Below are 15,745 nucleotides of genomic sequence, written 5' to 3'. Positions count from 1 at the left end.
TTCCGCGGCGCAGCCGAAATCGCCTCTCACCTCGACGTTCGCTCGACTCCCGTCACCGGTGCCGCCGACAGCGTCCCTGGGAACATGACGGCGGTCGTGGCGAGCTCCACCAGCAGGGTGGTGGTCGGGCGGCACGGGATCCGAATCCGGCCGTGGCCGCATCCGGATCCCGTGGAAGTAATGAAGGCTCACCAGATACTTGAGCGGGTCCAGAGGGAGCAGAGGGCGCTGTTCGGCGTGAAGAACCCTAGGACGGTGATCGCGGTCACCCCGACCTACGCCAGAACTTTCCAGAAGCTTCACCTGACCGGCGTTATGCACTCTCTGATGCTGGTGCCGTACGATCTGGTTTGGATCGTGGTGGAGGCTGGTGGCGTCACCAACGAAACTGCTTCCATCATTGCTAAATCGGGACTCAGAACTATCCACGTTGGGTTTAGGCAAACAATGCCGAATTCTTGGGAGGGAAGACACAAATTGGAGTCTCGTATGCGTCTTCATGCTTTGGGGTGCGTGAATTCTGAGCTCTTTATTATTTTTTGGTTTTTCATTGATCGAAATTCCAGTTGCTTTCTGTTATTCGAAGTATTCCGTTACCAATAATGTTTGTTGATACTTTTTCCTTGGCTTTACCTCCTAACCAACTCTTCTCCCCCCCTTTTTTTTTAACTAAAGTGACTCCCCCTAGCATTCTCCTTTTGTTATTATGGAAACTTGATTATGGATCAAACGTTACTATTTTTTCCACTTCTTTGTATTGTATCGTGTCTAATACAGTGGAAAACGGTATAATTATTGGCGATTTTATTCTATGGCGTGATTCCTCAATGGAATGTTTTGATTGATTTTGTTGCCATGTGACTAAACAGGATTGTGAGGGAACAGAAGCTGGATGGCGTTGTGATGTTTGCTGATGATAGTAATATGCATAGTATGGAGCTATTTGATGAAATCCAAAATGTGAAGTGGATTGGTGCTGTTTCGGTTGGGATACTTCTTCATTCTACTGACTCTTCGGCTACGATTCAAAGAGAGGGCGAGGAGGAATCCACCCCAATGCCCGTGCAGGGTCCTGCTTGTAATGCTACCAATAAGTTAGTTGGATGGCACACCTTCAATTCGTTGCAATATGTAGGAAGAAGTGCGGTTTATATTGATGACCGGGCACCTGTACTGCCCAGGAAGCTAGAGTGGTCTGGATTTGTGTTGAATTCCAGATTGGTATGGAAGGATGTTGATGACAAGCCAGAGTGGGTTAAGGATCTTGATGAGTTGGATGGGGCTGGAGAGGAGGTAGAGAGTCCATTGTCCTTGCTCAAGACCACTTCCGTGGTAGAACCACTTGGGAATTGTGGCCGCCAAGTTTTGCTTTGGTGGTTGCGGGTTGAAGCTCGCTCAGACAGCAAATTCCCTGCTCAGTAAGTCCTCTTCTCTTTGACTTAGAAACTTCATTTTTACTCTCAAGTTTGATGCTATCCATGGGATAATCTTATTAGGAATATAGATGTATACTTAAATTGGCCATTGGTATCATTCAATGTGGACTTATTTTCTAGGATATTCATAGTTTCCCCACGTAAGTAGTTCTTTTGAAGCAATAGATAAGATGATCCTGGTCAGATCGAGTCAAGGAAAGCCCACCGGGTAAATCAAACTGTTGCTAAACTGGGGCAGAATTTTTACAGAAACCATATAATATTGTCTATGTTAAAACATCTAGGAATACTATTGTGCTGACTTGTAGAGACTCTCATGCAAAGCTGAATCTGAGAAACTCACTGTATACAAAACATTCTTCCCCTTTATATTTGGCTGACCTGAAATAACCAAAATGTTCAAAGGGAAAGGAGAATTTATAGTACAAGGAAACAATAGTCTCTGATTGTTTTCCTGATTAAATGGACAACATCACTCCGAACTTATTCTCCAAGAATTGGTGATTTTAATTTAGAATACATGTCAAGTCAGTTTCTGCATTTAGATGGATTTGCTAGAAGAAAGGCCAAGTATTATCAAATGGGACATCCTCTGCTTTTTTGTTGGAATTTTCGGTTTTGTCTAATGGCTATAAACTTCAACCAGATTATCTAGTCAATTATTTAATAGTTTTTTCATGATGCTTGGATTAGGATCTTGCATCATTACATAATATTTTTCTACATTCAAGAAGATGCCCAAGATTATGTTTGGTCATTCACTCATTCTACCATCAATCTAATCTCTAAGCCTTACCTTCTATTTAGGACATCCTGTCCAACAAGTAGGTGGTGCATACTTTTCACACCCACCATGTTTTTCCCTTTACTTCTTTTTCTTCATTAAGTCAACTTTTGCTGACTGCTATGTTTCTTGCTCCGTAATATGCTCTTCCCTTGGATACTGAAGTATTAGTCAAATAAGTGGTATTTCTGTTTGTACTTCCTAAAGTTTCGTCTGAAAGTCAATTTAGTTTATTTTGGGGGTCCATCTCACCCCAATTTTTGTGCTTGTACTATTTTTAGGTAAAAACTTTAAGCATGCTACGATTGGTCCTATTGGCTGATCATATGTGGTAACTCTATTTGATGCAGATGGATAATTGACCCTCCTCTGGACATCACTGTCCCCTCGAAGCGAACTCCATGGCCAGATGCCCCTCCTGAGCTCCCATCTAATGAGAAAATGTCAGTTGGCGCTCAAACACAAGACCAGCAGATAAACAAGCATTCTACAAAAACGAAAACGCCAAGAACAAGGCGCAGTAGAACTAAGAGAAGGCACGACACCAAAGTGATAGGTGTGCAAGCATCTACGCTTTCTGTTTCTGAACAACAAAACTGATATGTTAATAAGAGTACATCTGAGGAATTTTCTGGCCTGTGGATAAAGAAGAGAAGAGAATAGAATGCTGGTCTTTCAGAAACAAGAATGAATCTGAATTCAACCAAACGGAGAAGCCAATGTCCTATAATGGACAATGGATACATACATCGGCCTTGTAACTTTTATGGTGGACCAGCATCTGTGCATTCCGGTCTGATTTCACCCAATTTTTTTTCTTTCAAAGTGATTTTTTCTTTTCTTTTTTGTTTCCTTATTTTTGTTGAGGGTGCTATATATTCCGTTCGCATGAATTAGTTTTGCAGCAGTTGCTGTCTTGCAGGAAGCCTGTATTCAAATTTTATTCCATGTTAATACATATTCTTCTCAATAGGATTATACACTGTGTCTTCTATAATTTTTCTTTCTTTTTTTCTCCCAACAATAAAGTCCACTCCTGATTAGAGGGGCACATGATCCAACTAAACAGAATATCACGCAAACCCTATGAATCCAACATATATTAGGAAGAAGTCTTTAATTTTAAACGTTTATTTAAAAAAAATATTTTTTTATATTCAAATTGTGTAAGATGATATAATATATAAGGATATTTATAGTTGTTAAAGTAGTGTTTTTTTCCAAAGACTGAAATTTAGTATTGTGTTTGCTGAGTTAAAACTAAAATTTTAATCCCTTCACCTTCAATACCTCTAGAAAGTAGAAACACAAGTGATTGAAAATTTTTGGATAGAAATTAAAATTTTAATAATACTTTTTTTAAAGTATCATCATTTAACTTTTTAAAATCCAAATTTACCTCTTAATTTTTATATGTATCTTAGACTAAATATAATACAACATAACTCAGTCTCAGTTTTTCTTCCAAACGCAATCTAAGAAAATCGAAATAATAAAAACATAATATCTTATAACAAATGTTTAGTTGGTGAGATTAGGAAGTTGGACGAAAAGGTTAGTGAGGGGATCTATGATGGTACAACGGAGGCTAGAAGGAAGGCGCTGGTAAGATTTTGTGAAAAATGGTACATTAGGAAGGAAACCCATTGGAAGCAGATGTCTCGGTCTAAATATGCGAGGGACATGGACAGAAATACTCGGTACTTCCATAATATTGCATCGGCTAGAAGGCGGAATAACAGGATTGATGCTCTGATGATTCAGGGACGACTTGTGAGGAATCATGCAAGAATTAAGCATGAAATAAGGGGATTCTACAAGGAACTGTACCGGCAGGAGTATGTACCAAGGATTGGTGTTCGGGATGGGTTGTTACAGCAAATTGATACAGATGAGTCAGAAGCCTTGGAGGTTTTACCGTCTGCAGAGGAAATTAAGGAGGCAGTATGGGATTGTGAATCATCGAAGGCCCCAGGTAGTGATGGCTACAATATGAATTTCATCAAGAAATGTTGGGAAGAGATTGGTCAGGAGTTCACGGCGGCGGTGATGGATTTCTTTCAAAGGGCAACATTACCATCAGATGTGAATATAACATGGGTGACGCTGGCCCCAAAATTCTTGGGTGCTAAGGAAATTAAGGATTTTAGGCCGATTAGTTTGGTGGGATGTGTGTATAAGGTGATTTCGAAGGTGCTGGTGAGAAGAATGAGGTCAGTTATGCCGGGTTTGGTGGGTGAGACTCAGACTGCATTTGTGAAAGGTAGAAAAATACTTGATGGTGCTCTCATAGCATGTGAGACAGTTCATTGGCTCAAGGCAAGGAGAAGGAAAGCAGCAATTATTAAGCTAGATTTTCATAAAGCGTATGATAGAGTCAGATGGAGCTTCGTGGATATAGTGCTACAGAAAATGGGATTTGGACAGCGTTGGAGGAATTGGGTGAAGGAGTGTGTCAGCACGGCCACTATGTCTGTTCTGGTGAATGGGTCACCATCCAAGCCGTTCAACATAGAAAGAGGCCTCAGACAAGGGGATCCCCTATCTCCGTTTCTGTTTGTATTGGTGGTCGACGTGTTGAATCGGATGGTGGGAGAAGCGGTCAGGAATGGGCGTATTGAACCGCTGCTAGTAGGAGGTGAGCAGATCGAATTGTCGCACTTACAATTTGCAGATGATACGATTCTGTTTTGCCCCCCGGTGACAGAGACAATAGTCAATTATAGGAGACTATTGCGGTGTTTTGAGTTGATGTCGGGGCTGAGCATTAATTTTGAGAAGTCAAGTTTGATATCGGTGAATTGTGAGCAGGATTGGGTAGACAATGCCTGTAGTTTGCTAGGGTGCAAGCAAATGGGTAGATAGTGCCTGTGGTTTGCTGGGATGTAAGCAAGCGGTTTTACCTGTAAGGTATCTCGGGATTTCTTTGGGTGCGAATCCTCGGTTGGTAAAGACTTGGAAACCGGTTATAGATAAGGTGGAAGAGAAACTCAGCCTCTGGAAAGCAAAGGTTCTAACCAAAGCGGGCAAGCTTGTTCTTATTAGATCAGTTTTGAATAGCCTACCTATCTACTACCTCAGTCTATACAAGATGCTAAAGGCAGTTGCGGATAAGATGATTGCATTGCAAAGGAGATTTATGTGGTGTAAGGGGGATGGTAATGACAGTATTCCGCTAGTTAAGTGGGAGTTGGTTTAGGCACCAAGAAAGGCTGGGGGATTGGGGGTTGGAGATGCAGTGCTCCGGAACACAGCGCTCTTATTTAAGTGGTTGTGGAGATTTTCTAAAGAGGAGTGTCCCTTATGGAAGAGGATTGTCTGCTCGTGCAACAACCTAAATCCTGATGTAATGCTAATAAGCCAGCAGCTACCAGATAAAGGAGGGCCCTGGAAAGACATATGTAATCTTAATATAAAAGAGCAGAGGATAAAAGACAAAATGCTTACTGGCCTGGCGATGGAGATAGGGATGGGAGGAGTACCCTGTTTTGGGAAGATAACTGGCTGCAAGGTAGCCCCTTGAAGGTGGCTTTTCCAAGATTATTTTCTGTTTTGAATCAGCAGGGATCGAGGATAGGGGATTGTGGATTTTGGGATGGGCTTGAGTGGATATGGAACTTCCAGTGGTGGAGAGAGTTGTTCCAATGGGAGCTGGAACTTGTCCATCAAATTCATGAGCGGTTAAGACTGGTGAAGCTGTCAGATGGTAAAGATGACAATTTGGTTTGGAAGTTTGATAGTAAAGGGGTATTTTCTACCAAGTCTGTTGTGCAGGTCCTACAATCGGAGACTCTATCAGATGAGATAACGAGTTATAGTTACACAAGTTCAGTTTGGTGAGGGATGGTACCGCCAAGAATTGAGCTGTTTGGGTGGTTTGTGCTCATTGGTAGAGTGAATACTAAGGAGAGATTGAATAGACTAGGCGTTATTAGACTTAGTGATACTCTCTGTGTACTATGTAAGAAGGAGATAGAGTTGGTGGAGCATTTGTTTCTCCTCTGTGAGTTCACATGGCAGGTGTGGTGCAGGTGGTTGAGATCTTTTGGGGAGGTATGGTCTATGCCTGGAACCGTAATAGAACTGTTTGAGAGGTGAACTGGTAGGCATAAGCGGAAACAAGAGCAGAAGAAATGGTTGCCGGGGTTCTTTGCAGTTATTTGGAACATTTGGGTGGAACGTAATGCTAGGATTTTTCAGAATCAGGAAACAGGTGTGGACTTCGTAATAAGAAAGACATTGCTGAGCTACAACGAATGGACTGAGAGTGAATCTTTTGATGGTTGATGGCGTTGCCAGAAGCTATAGGAATTTTATGTTTTTACGAAGTTCTTGTTGTTTCTTTTGTTGCTCCACATTAGTGTGTTGAGCTTATTTTGATTCAAAAAAAATATATTAGTAAAGCCAAAATAAATGTAAATTTCACCTAAGCCACTAAAAGTGATTTATTGATGTGTGTTTTGAGTAGCCGGTCAACTTAACCTTATGATATGCAAGCAATTTTCATCCCAATAAAATACAATTCTAACTGTTTTTCATCAAGAAAACTATTGTTCAGCTCTACCTGATTTTCCAAGTAATCCCAACCTTCTCTTCTCCCTGAGCTAGCTCCAAATCCTCGCAATGCTTAACTAGCTAGTTATCAATCTTTCCTCTTGATATGGCTGATGTAATAGTGACATCCACCATGTTTTTCCTTTTGTTCACTCTCTCTTTGGCTTTTGACCAATTGCATTGGCGAAGTGATGACCAAGCCATGGCTATCTACGAGGAGTGGCTGATCAAGCACCGAAAAACACATAATAGGTTGGGAGGAAAAGATGAAAGATTTAAAATTTTCAAGGATAACTTGAAATTCATTGATGAGCATCATGCTCAAAACCACACCTACAAACTAGCCTTAAAGTTTATTAGCTTTTGTCTTATCTTTAAAATTATACTATTAAAATATTCACACAAAAATATTGTTTAATTAATAATGTTTTAACTATGAAAAATATTAGGGCCAACATTTTTATTAATATTAACCAACATTTTAGATCAACATCTTACTTGTTGTTTTGAGGTGTACCTGAAACGAATTGTTCTGAGATGGTTTCTCATTGATTTCGAAATGGCAGGTGAGAGGTATTTGAAAGAGATTCTAATACTTAAATTAACCAGAGTTAAAACAAAATAAGTTGAATAGAATGAGAAATATGTGAACTATTCGGATGTTTATAAAGTAAAATGATAACTAGTCATTAGTAGATGTAATCTTCTCTTAAGATAGTGAATGGTTATTCTCTATATTGTGTGAAAGTCAACTTACGTTGAGGTGTTTATTCCTCTAAGGGTGATAATCGAAATAATGGAAAGAGCTGTTGATTGCTCCCCAAGTCAAGTCGGATCTAGCATCCTAGCTCTTGGCTAGTTAAGTTGGTTGACCTGCGCGCCTTTGGAACGTTTATTCTCAATTATGTGACTTTGGTCCTAACTAGAAGTGTTTATGAATCGGATCATATAAAAAATTTGTGGTATTTATCTGTACTTTAATAAAATTGGATCGCATATATCATATATGTATTTGGATATCTGATCCGCACATCTGTATCAGATAATAAATAAATAAATAATATATATTTTATTTTTATTAATAATTATTATTCATATATATGTTATATTATTTTATTTTTGTTATTTAAAAAAATTGGTTTACTAATATTTTAGGAGTAAAGAGGGTTAAAATAATGAATAAAAGTTTTTTTAGAGTAAAAAATAAGTTTTATTAACTTTTTATTATACAAATGTATGAATCAGATTTGAACATAAAAAATGCAAATAGTGGATATGATATGATGAATTTGGTATGTATCGAATCGAAATTTTCAAACACTCCTAATTCTATTCCACCCGGGGTTATAAGTCCACTTTTATGCCTTGGCCTTAGTCATTTTAGGTCATGATATAGACACTTTTATGCTATTAGGATTATATTTTAGAGTCTATAATTTATAATTTAGTACTAGAAAAATAGCAAATTTTATTGATCACTTAGTATTACTCTTTTACTATACATGTACTAATGATGGCCATCATGAAAAGATTGTTGGCTAATAAATTTTTGTATACAACATATATGTTGATTAAAATAATATTTTACTATTTATTTTATTACACGGGTGTTGGGCCGTAAGCTTCTTTGGGCCTTTTATGGGTTTTCAAACAGGAAGTTGTATTTTCTTAGCAATGGCAACAGTAAAAGCAATGAGGAAAGTCGTCACCAGTGAGCCTGTTTCTCTATCAAAGCTAGAACTTGTGGATTGCGACAGATCTCACAATGGTTGCAATGAAGGCCTTATGGTTATAGACAAAGCCTGAACTTTCATCATCCAAAATGGTGGCATCCACAGAGGATTACTACCCATACAAAGGCCTTAGGGCCCAATGTGGTCCTATCAGGGTCTGTAATCATAACTAAGCTTTGATTGAATCTCTAGTTACGTGATTAACATTAACTAATGTTGGTTTAAATGCAGAAGAGCCGTAAGGTGGTGAAAATTGATGGGTATGAGAATGTTACGTTGCCCATTTGATGAGAATACTCCCATGATTCGTCCAAAAAGTTTAAGCTTAGATTTTTTTTATTTACCTTTGGAGTTTATCAACGATTAAATTATAGATCTTTCGAAACATAGATCATTAATACTATGTCATAAAATTACTTGATATGGCTGTTACAAATTCGAAGATATAACTCGGTATCGTACATTATAGCTCGGCTTAATGAGTCATAACTCGTCCAAACGGTACAGCTCAGAGAAAAACGTTTGGCTGAACATCATAACGGCCGAATACAACATAATTGACTTTCAACATGAATAATTATCAGCAATGAAACGTTAGATACCTCTGGTAAGGTATTTTCGAAAGACACAAGAAATTGACAATACTAACTTAAACATTGGAGTGTCTTTTGCAGGTACACTTCCCCTCTTTTGTTCTCACTGCAACGTGAAACATTTCTAGACGGAAAGCTCGGACCTCCAAGCATAAAGCTCGGTGCGAAGGGTAACAGCTCGGCATTAGACTGCAAGGGATCGAGTTACATCCAAGTTCATCCACATAAGAACAATTGGCGCCCACCATGGAGCCGAAGACATAAATCCTTTATCCTTTTCTCGGCCTCAATACTTCAACATCCATGGCTGATTTGCCTCCACCAATGCCTTCCGAACTTCTTCGAATGGTAACTGAGCTGCAACAAGCAAATCAACGTATGGCGGAGGAAAATCAAAGGATGACGAACCAAATCGCCGAGTTAACTAATGCTCGGATTAAAAACAATGGTGATCATAATGAACGAACGGAGGAGGCAGAACACGAATCTGATCCATCACACGTCTCCAAGATTTCTCAGAATGAAGAAGCTCGGCCTTCCCGGAACGAAGAAGCTCCACCAGAGAATGAAGACATTGAGCCCGACAACTCTATAGGGCCATTCACGACCGACATTATGAATTTCCAAATGCCTAGGAGATTCACTTTGCCAACAACCTTAACCCCTTATGATGGGTTAGGAGATCCGAAAAATCACCTCAAAAAGTTCAGATCTATAATGATAGTAAACGGTGCCTCTGACCATGTTTTATGCCGTTGTTTTCCTTCCTTTTTAGACGGTCCTGCACTTGATTGGTTTTGTTCTTTACCTGCAGATTCTATTTCTCGTTTTAAGGAAAAAGCGAAGCTTTTTGAGGATCACTTTGTTTCCTCTGCTATCTACCTGCACGACTCCGACTACCTGAACACAATCAAACAAGGTCAGAATGAAAGTCTGAAGGACTACATTACTCGTTTTACAAAGGTGGCCATGAGCATACTAGATCTCCACCCCGAGGTGCATCTGCACGCCATCAAAAAGTGGACTCCGACTAGGCAAATTTCAAGAAGCAATTGCAGTTGTCAAACCAAAGTCCCTTGCCGAGTTCCGTGAAAAGGCAAAAAGTCAGATGGATATCGAGGAACTTCGACAAGCTCGGAAAGCAAAAAAGCCTCAGTATAAAGAAGAGGATAAAGCTCGGGACAGTAAGAAAAATTTTAACTAACTCCTCATTATGCATCATACACTACAAAAAAATTAGATTAAAATGGCATTAATTTTATGGCGGTTTTATAGAACAGCCATTTTTTTCGTTAATTTTGGCGGTTTTAGCTTGTGCCAGAATGTTTGTAATTTTGTGGCGGTTTTAGTTGATTGTGGCAATTTAAAACCGCCACTATCATTTTTCTTTTCTTTTTAACTCGCATGATGTATTGTGTGAATATATGAGAGACCGAGTGATTAGTGTGGTTTCTCGATAAAAAGTGAATGACGAACCCTAATCCCTGCCACTGTCATTCATCTCCTCGCTGCCATTCATCCACTCGTTGCAACTCATATCCTTGACGCTGCAAGAAACGTCATTGTTGTTGCCTTCAACGAGTTTTCAATTTGGTTCTCGTTCTGGCCTCAATCTGAAGGTTTGTTGCTGCCGCTTATTTCATTGCCATTGTTCATCTTCTCGTCCTTACTAATCTTCTCACCATATTAAGCAACATCGTATTGCTACCTTCAGTGAGGTTCTGGCTTCGATCTGAAGGTTAGTCACCGTCCCTCATTCCCTTGCCGCCTTTATTTATAACCTCGCCACTGTAAGCAATGCTGCTGTTGCTGCCTTTAGCGAGCCTCTGTAATTTTGTTCCGCCTTCATCTTCTTTTGATTTTTCCTTCCTCTTCATAATTTTAGATCTAGTTCATGATCTAGTAGAAAGAAACAGAGAATGCTTGTTTTTTTTTTTATATTATTGTGTATTTTTACTTTGATTGATCTTCTGCGTTGTTGTTGTTGTTGTTGACGAGGGTGCCAGAGGTGGTGGAATTTTACCACACGTTTATGAAGAGAGAACCATTGCAACTGTCTCGATGCGAATGCAGCTCAAATGGAATCGTGGAGGCAGTGCTGGCTCACTCTTCTCACTTGCTCATGGTAAGTGCTCTTTATTTTTTTTTTTCATTTTTTGCTAAATTTACAATTATGCCCTGTGATATTGTGAAAATCAACTAGTCATGTCAAGTTTTAATTTTGCAGTAAGGTGTTAGGGCTTTGATTCTTTGGTGCGGGAGTATGAGGCTAATGGATGAGGTTGAGAAGGATACTTAGTACAATTTTGAAGGGAGATATGATCTGGTGAGATTCATGAAGATAATACGAAAAGCTAGTCTTTACACTCAACTTCGCATTGGTCCTTATGTCTGTGTTGAATGGAACTTCGGGTATCTTCCATTTTCCATTACTACTTTTATAATTTTTAATTTAATTTTATTTATCATTTTTTTATTGTATAAAGAGGATTTCCTGTGTGGCTGAAGTTTTCAGGAATAAGCTTCAAAACAGACAATGAATCTTTCAAGGTGTGCCACATAATTAAATTCAACATCTTCTTTTCTTTTTCTGATTAATTGAACCGATTGAGAACTTGATTTGCAGAGAGCAATGCAAGAATTTACTATAAGATTGTGGGATTTATGAAGAGTGAGGGTCTCTTGGCTAGAATTGGTCTATCACGTAAGTTTTTCAACTTCCCACTACGTTATTGGGTTATAACTATTAGAAGGAGACTTATTTTTATTGATTATATAAACATTGCTCTGTTTATTGGTCTATCACATAATTTTTCCAACTTCCCACTACTACTTTTTATTGATTATATCACATAACTCTGTTTATAGGGTAGGTAAAGATCTCTTTGGGACTAAGGATTGGAATAGGTTACAGTGTATTTTTGTATAATAGTTGGAAAAATGTAAAAATCACTTTACTAGCTTAAGTGTTTTACTGCGAATGATGTTGTGCTAGACTCCTCAGTTATGAAATACAATCCCACAGATTGCCAGAGACCTTAACTTCTAAACAAGAACTTGATAAAGGGGAACATTCTTCTTTGTGGTTATTCTTTCAACTTTGTAGTTGGTTCTCCATCAATAAAAAAAGTTTCAAAAATAGCGAAGTCTCTTAGTGCAGCTGGATTTATTCTATGTGAAACTCTTTCTCCTGGAGCAAAATTTGATTCAGTCCCTATTGGCATTCCCAGTATTGTTATCGCAGATGTCAGCAAGTCAAAGGTATATGACTGCTACCCTTTTCCATCTATTTAAGTTATTCCATAGTCAGGTAGTTGCTATTATTGTTTCTATTACTTTTTTTATATGCTTCTAGCATTTTTGTTAATGATGGCAAAGTATGTGCTATTTATAATATCATTTTGTACTTGAAATCATCATTTTCAAGAACTAATAGATTATTATAAATTCTCCATTCCAAGAGACTAGACTGGAAGGGTGAACAGTTTCTTATTACAAACATTTAGTAATAATGCACTTATTGCACTCTATGTGTTTGTTATTTTGCTTCTGTTATTACAAGAAATTGTGATTTATGCTATTCTAATCTTAAAGTGTGCTGATAAAATTCAGCATCTGTTATGTTTTTATGCATATTTTTTTCATGTCTTGAGAGCTGTAAAATTTTTTCATATAATATGTTGGACCTGAACCTGAATACAAACAATACACATGAATATGCTAATGACTTGTATTTATAAAAATACTCCCAGGAGTATGTTAATCTGAGACAAGTTATCATACATCAAGAATGGGTTCATGCGATTGGTTTCAGACATTAATTTCGAGAAAATCGAAAGAAAGAAAACCGAAGAAAGGAAAGGAAAGGTACATTAATTTCTCAATTTGGTATTGTGTTTGTGTTTTAGCTTGTAAATACTAAATGGAGTATGTTAGAATGGCGCAGGGAAGTGAAAAAGCTTTGCTGTCACTTATAAACGAGGTATTAGATTAGGCAAAGATTGAAGCTGGTAAGCTGGAGCTTGAAGCTTCGCTGTTTGTCTTGTGTGCTGGTTTGGATGATATATTATCATTATTTTCAAAAAAGTCTCAAGAAAAAGGAATAAAGGTGATACATATATTATATGCTATGTTTTATCATGGTAGAAATTTTTCACAATCATTTAGATATTAATGTAAAAATAGGTATCCAAAAAATGGGTTACGATTTTTTATTATCGTGAAATTTTAAACAAAAAATTATTTGTTTAACAAGTAAAAACCGGCGGTTAAAACTATCTTTCTAAACGATAAAAAATGTCACTTTTATCTGGTAAAAATGGCGGCTTGTAAATGCCATTTTATATAACATAAAACGCCATTTTAACATGGTAAAAACGGTGATTTCAAACGCCATTTTAACCAATAAAAATGCCACTGTCAGGGTAAAAATGGCGGTTCAAAATGCCGTTTTAACCAACCAAAAACGTCACTCTGCCAAGGTAAAAATGGCTGTTCATAAATGCCATTTTTACCCTGAAAATAACGGCGGTTTGAACCGCTGTTTTAACCAACCAAAAAATGCCGTTTTATTTGAAAATAATAGTGTTTAAACTGCCGTTTTAACCTATCTAAAAACTGCTGTTTTAACCTAGGAAATTGTGGCAATTTTCTGAAAACCGCCGTAATAACCAGAATGGCATCCAGAATTACATCACTTTCTGAAACCGCCGTTCCTGGTAATAATGGCGGTTCAAACCGACGTAATTACTCAAAAAAACCGCCGTTTGAACCAAAATTTTTTGTAGTGAACTCAGTTTAACACCAAGAGGGACGACATCATAAGGAGATTCTAAACTCAAAATTGATCAAACCACCACGAAAGGCTGGAAACTATCAGGATTCGAAGAATGTGGATAATTCAAAATATTTCCCTTTTCACCAGAAACATGGACATACCACTGATGAGTGTGTAATCGCTAAAGACCTCCTAGAGCGACTAGCTCGACAAGATCATTTAGACAAGTATATCAGTGGCCATATACAAAGGCATACACCATTCTCTGCTGACAATACCACGGCAGGACAACACTCCCGTGACAAAGAAAAAGCAACTTCAAGCCACCATGAACAACCACGCGGAGTCAATAACTGTATTTCTGGAGGTTTTGCAGGTGGAGGAGCCACAAGCTCGGCACAGAAGCATTCATACCGAGCTATGTTATTGGTAGAAAGCAATCTAAATGACATTAAAACATCTTCCCAATTCCCACAAATGACATTCCAGGCATCCGATCTTAATACAACAACTTCCAATTTGGATGATCCGGTGGTAATCTCCATTCAGCTTGGAGACCTCTTCGTATGCAAAGTATTACTAGACCCTGGAAGCAGTGCAGATGTTCTATTCTATTCCACTTTTCGAAAAATGAAATTGAGTGACAACATACTCCAACCTTCCACGGGTGACTTGGTCGGCTTCTCAGGTGAACGTGTCCCAGTGTTGGGATCTGTGTGGTTACAAACCACACTAGGTGAGCATCCCTTATCTAAAACTTCTGATGTTCAGTATTTAGTGGTTGACTGCTTTAGTCCTTATAATCTAATACTTGTCCGACCGTTTTTGAATAAATTCGGTGCCATAGTATCTATGATCCATCTCTGTGTGAAGTTTCCTGTGCAGGATGAACTCATCGCTACCATTCACAGCGATCATCATGAAGCCCAACAATGCTACAATATAAGTCTTAAACAACCAAACCGAGCTATAGGAGCACAACTGAATAACGTCAGTAGCTCTAGCGAGCTCCTAGCACTTGCCGACCTCGACCCAAGAGCCGAGTTCCTTGAGCGGCCTACACCAACCGAAGAGTTAAATGACCCTAACAAAATTAGCTATGTAGGTACGACACTTAGCTCGGAAGAAAAATATACATTCCAGAGGTTCTTACAACAACATGTCGATCTATTCACTTGGACCTCTGCTGACATGCCCGACATTGATCCTTCCGTCATCTCTCACAAATTGGCACTGGACCCATCTGTCCGACCTATTGCACAGCAAAAGCGAAACCTAGGTCTCGAAAAGAAATAAGCATCTTTGGAAGAAACCAAAGAATTAGTTAATGTTGGCTTTATCAGGAAATTCGGTTCACAACATGGTTGGCAAACATCGTAATGGTAAAAAAAACACAACGGTAAATGGCGCATGTGTGTTGATTTCACCGATCTCAACAAAGCATGCGCAAAAGATTCCTATCCTTTACCATCTATTGACTGTTTAGTAGATAATGCTTCAGGTTACAAGACATTAAGTTTCATAGATGCATATTCTGGTTATAACCAGATTCTAATGCACCCATCTGATCAAAACAAAATTGCATTCATCACTGAATATGGAAATTACTGTTATAAGGTTATGGCTTTTGGACTTAAAAATGCGGGCGCTACCTACCAATGCCTCATGGATAAGGTATTCGCAGATCAAATTGGCAGAAACCTAGAGGTGTATGTCGACGAACATAAAAAGCACTCTTTCAAAACCACCTATTTTACAAAAATCCCTTCAAGGGGAAGAACTTTACTTATATTTATCCATTACTAACTGGGCGATAAGCTCTGTTCTTGTTACAGAAAGAAAAAAATAGCAACAACCTATCTACTTTA

The 15,745-nt window shown here is 38.4% G+C and overlaps 1 protein-coding gene across 1 annotated transcript in view; it reads left to right on the top strand.

The window, feature by feature from the left end:
* Positions 1 to 3,198, top strand: part of LOC107642746 (probable beta-1,4-xylosyltransferase IRX14) — a 3,627-nt gene extending 429 nt beyond the window's left edge. The window contains exons 2-4 of the mRNA XM_016346209.2: positions 1 to 509; positions 870 to 1,418; positions 2,571 to 3,198. Of these exons, the coding sequence (XP_016201695.1) occupies positions 1 to 509; positions 870 to 1,418; positions 2,571 to 2,820 (1,308 nt within the window). The 3' untranslated portion in view covers positions 2,821 to 3,198. The remainder of the gene's footprint in view (positions 510 to 869; positions 1,419 to 2,570) is intronic.

Source organism: Arachis ipaensis, chromosome B05 (assembly GCF_000816755.2).
Source record: "Arachis ipaensis cultivar K30076 chromosome B05, Araip1.1, whole genome shotgun sequence".
In the NCBI taxonomy this organism is placed as follows: domain Eukaryota; kingdom Viridiplantae; phylum Streptophyta; class Magnoliopsida; order Fabales; family Fabaceae; genus Arachis; species Arachis ipaensis.
This window is presented reverse-complemented; position numbering and strand designations above follow the sequence as displayed.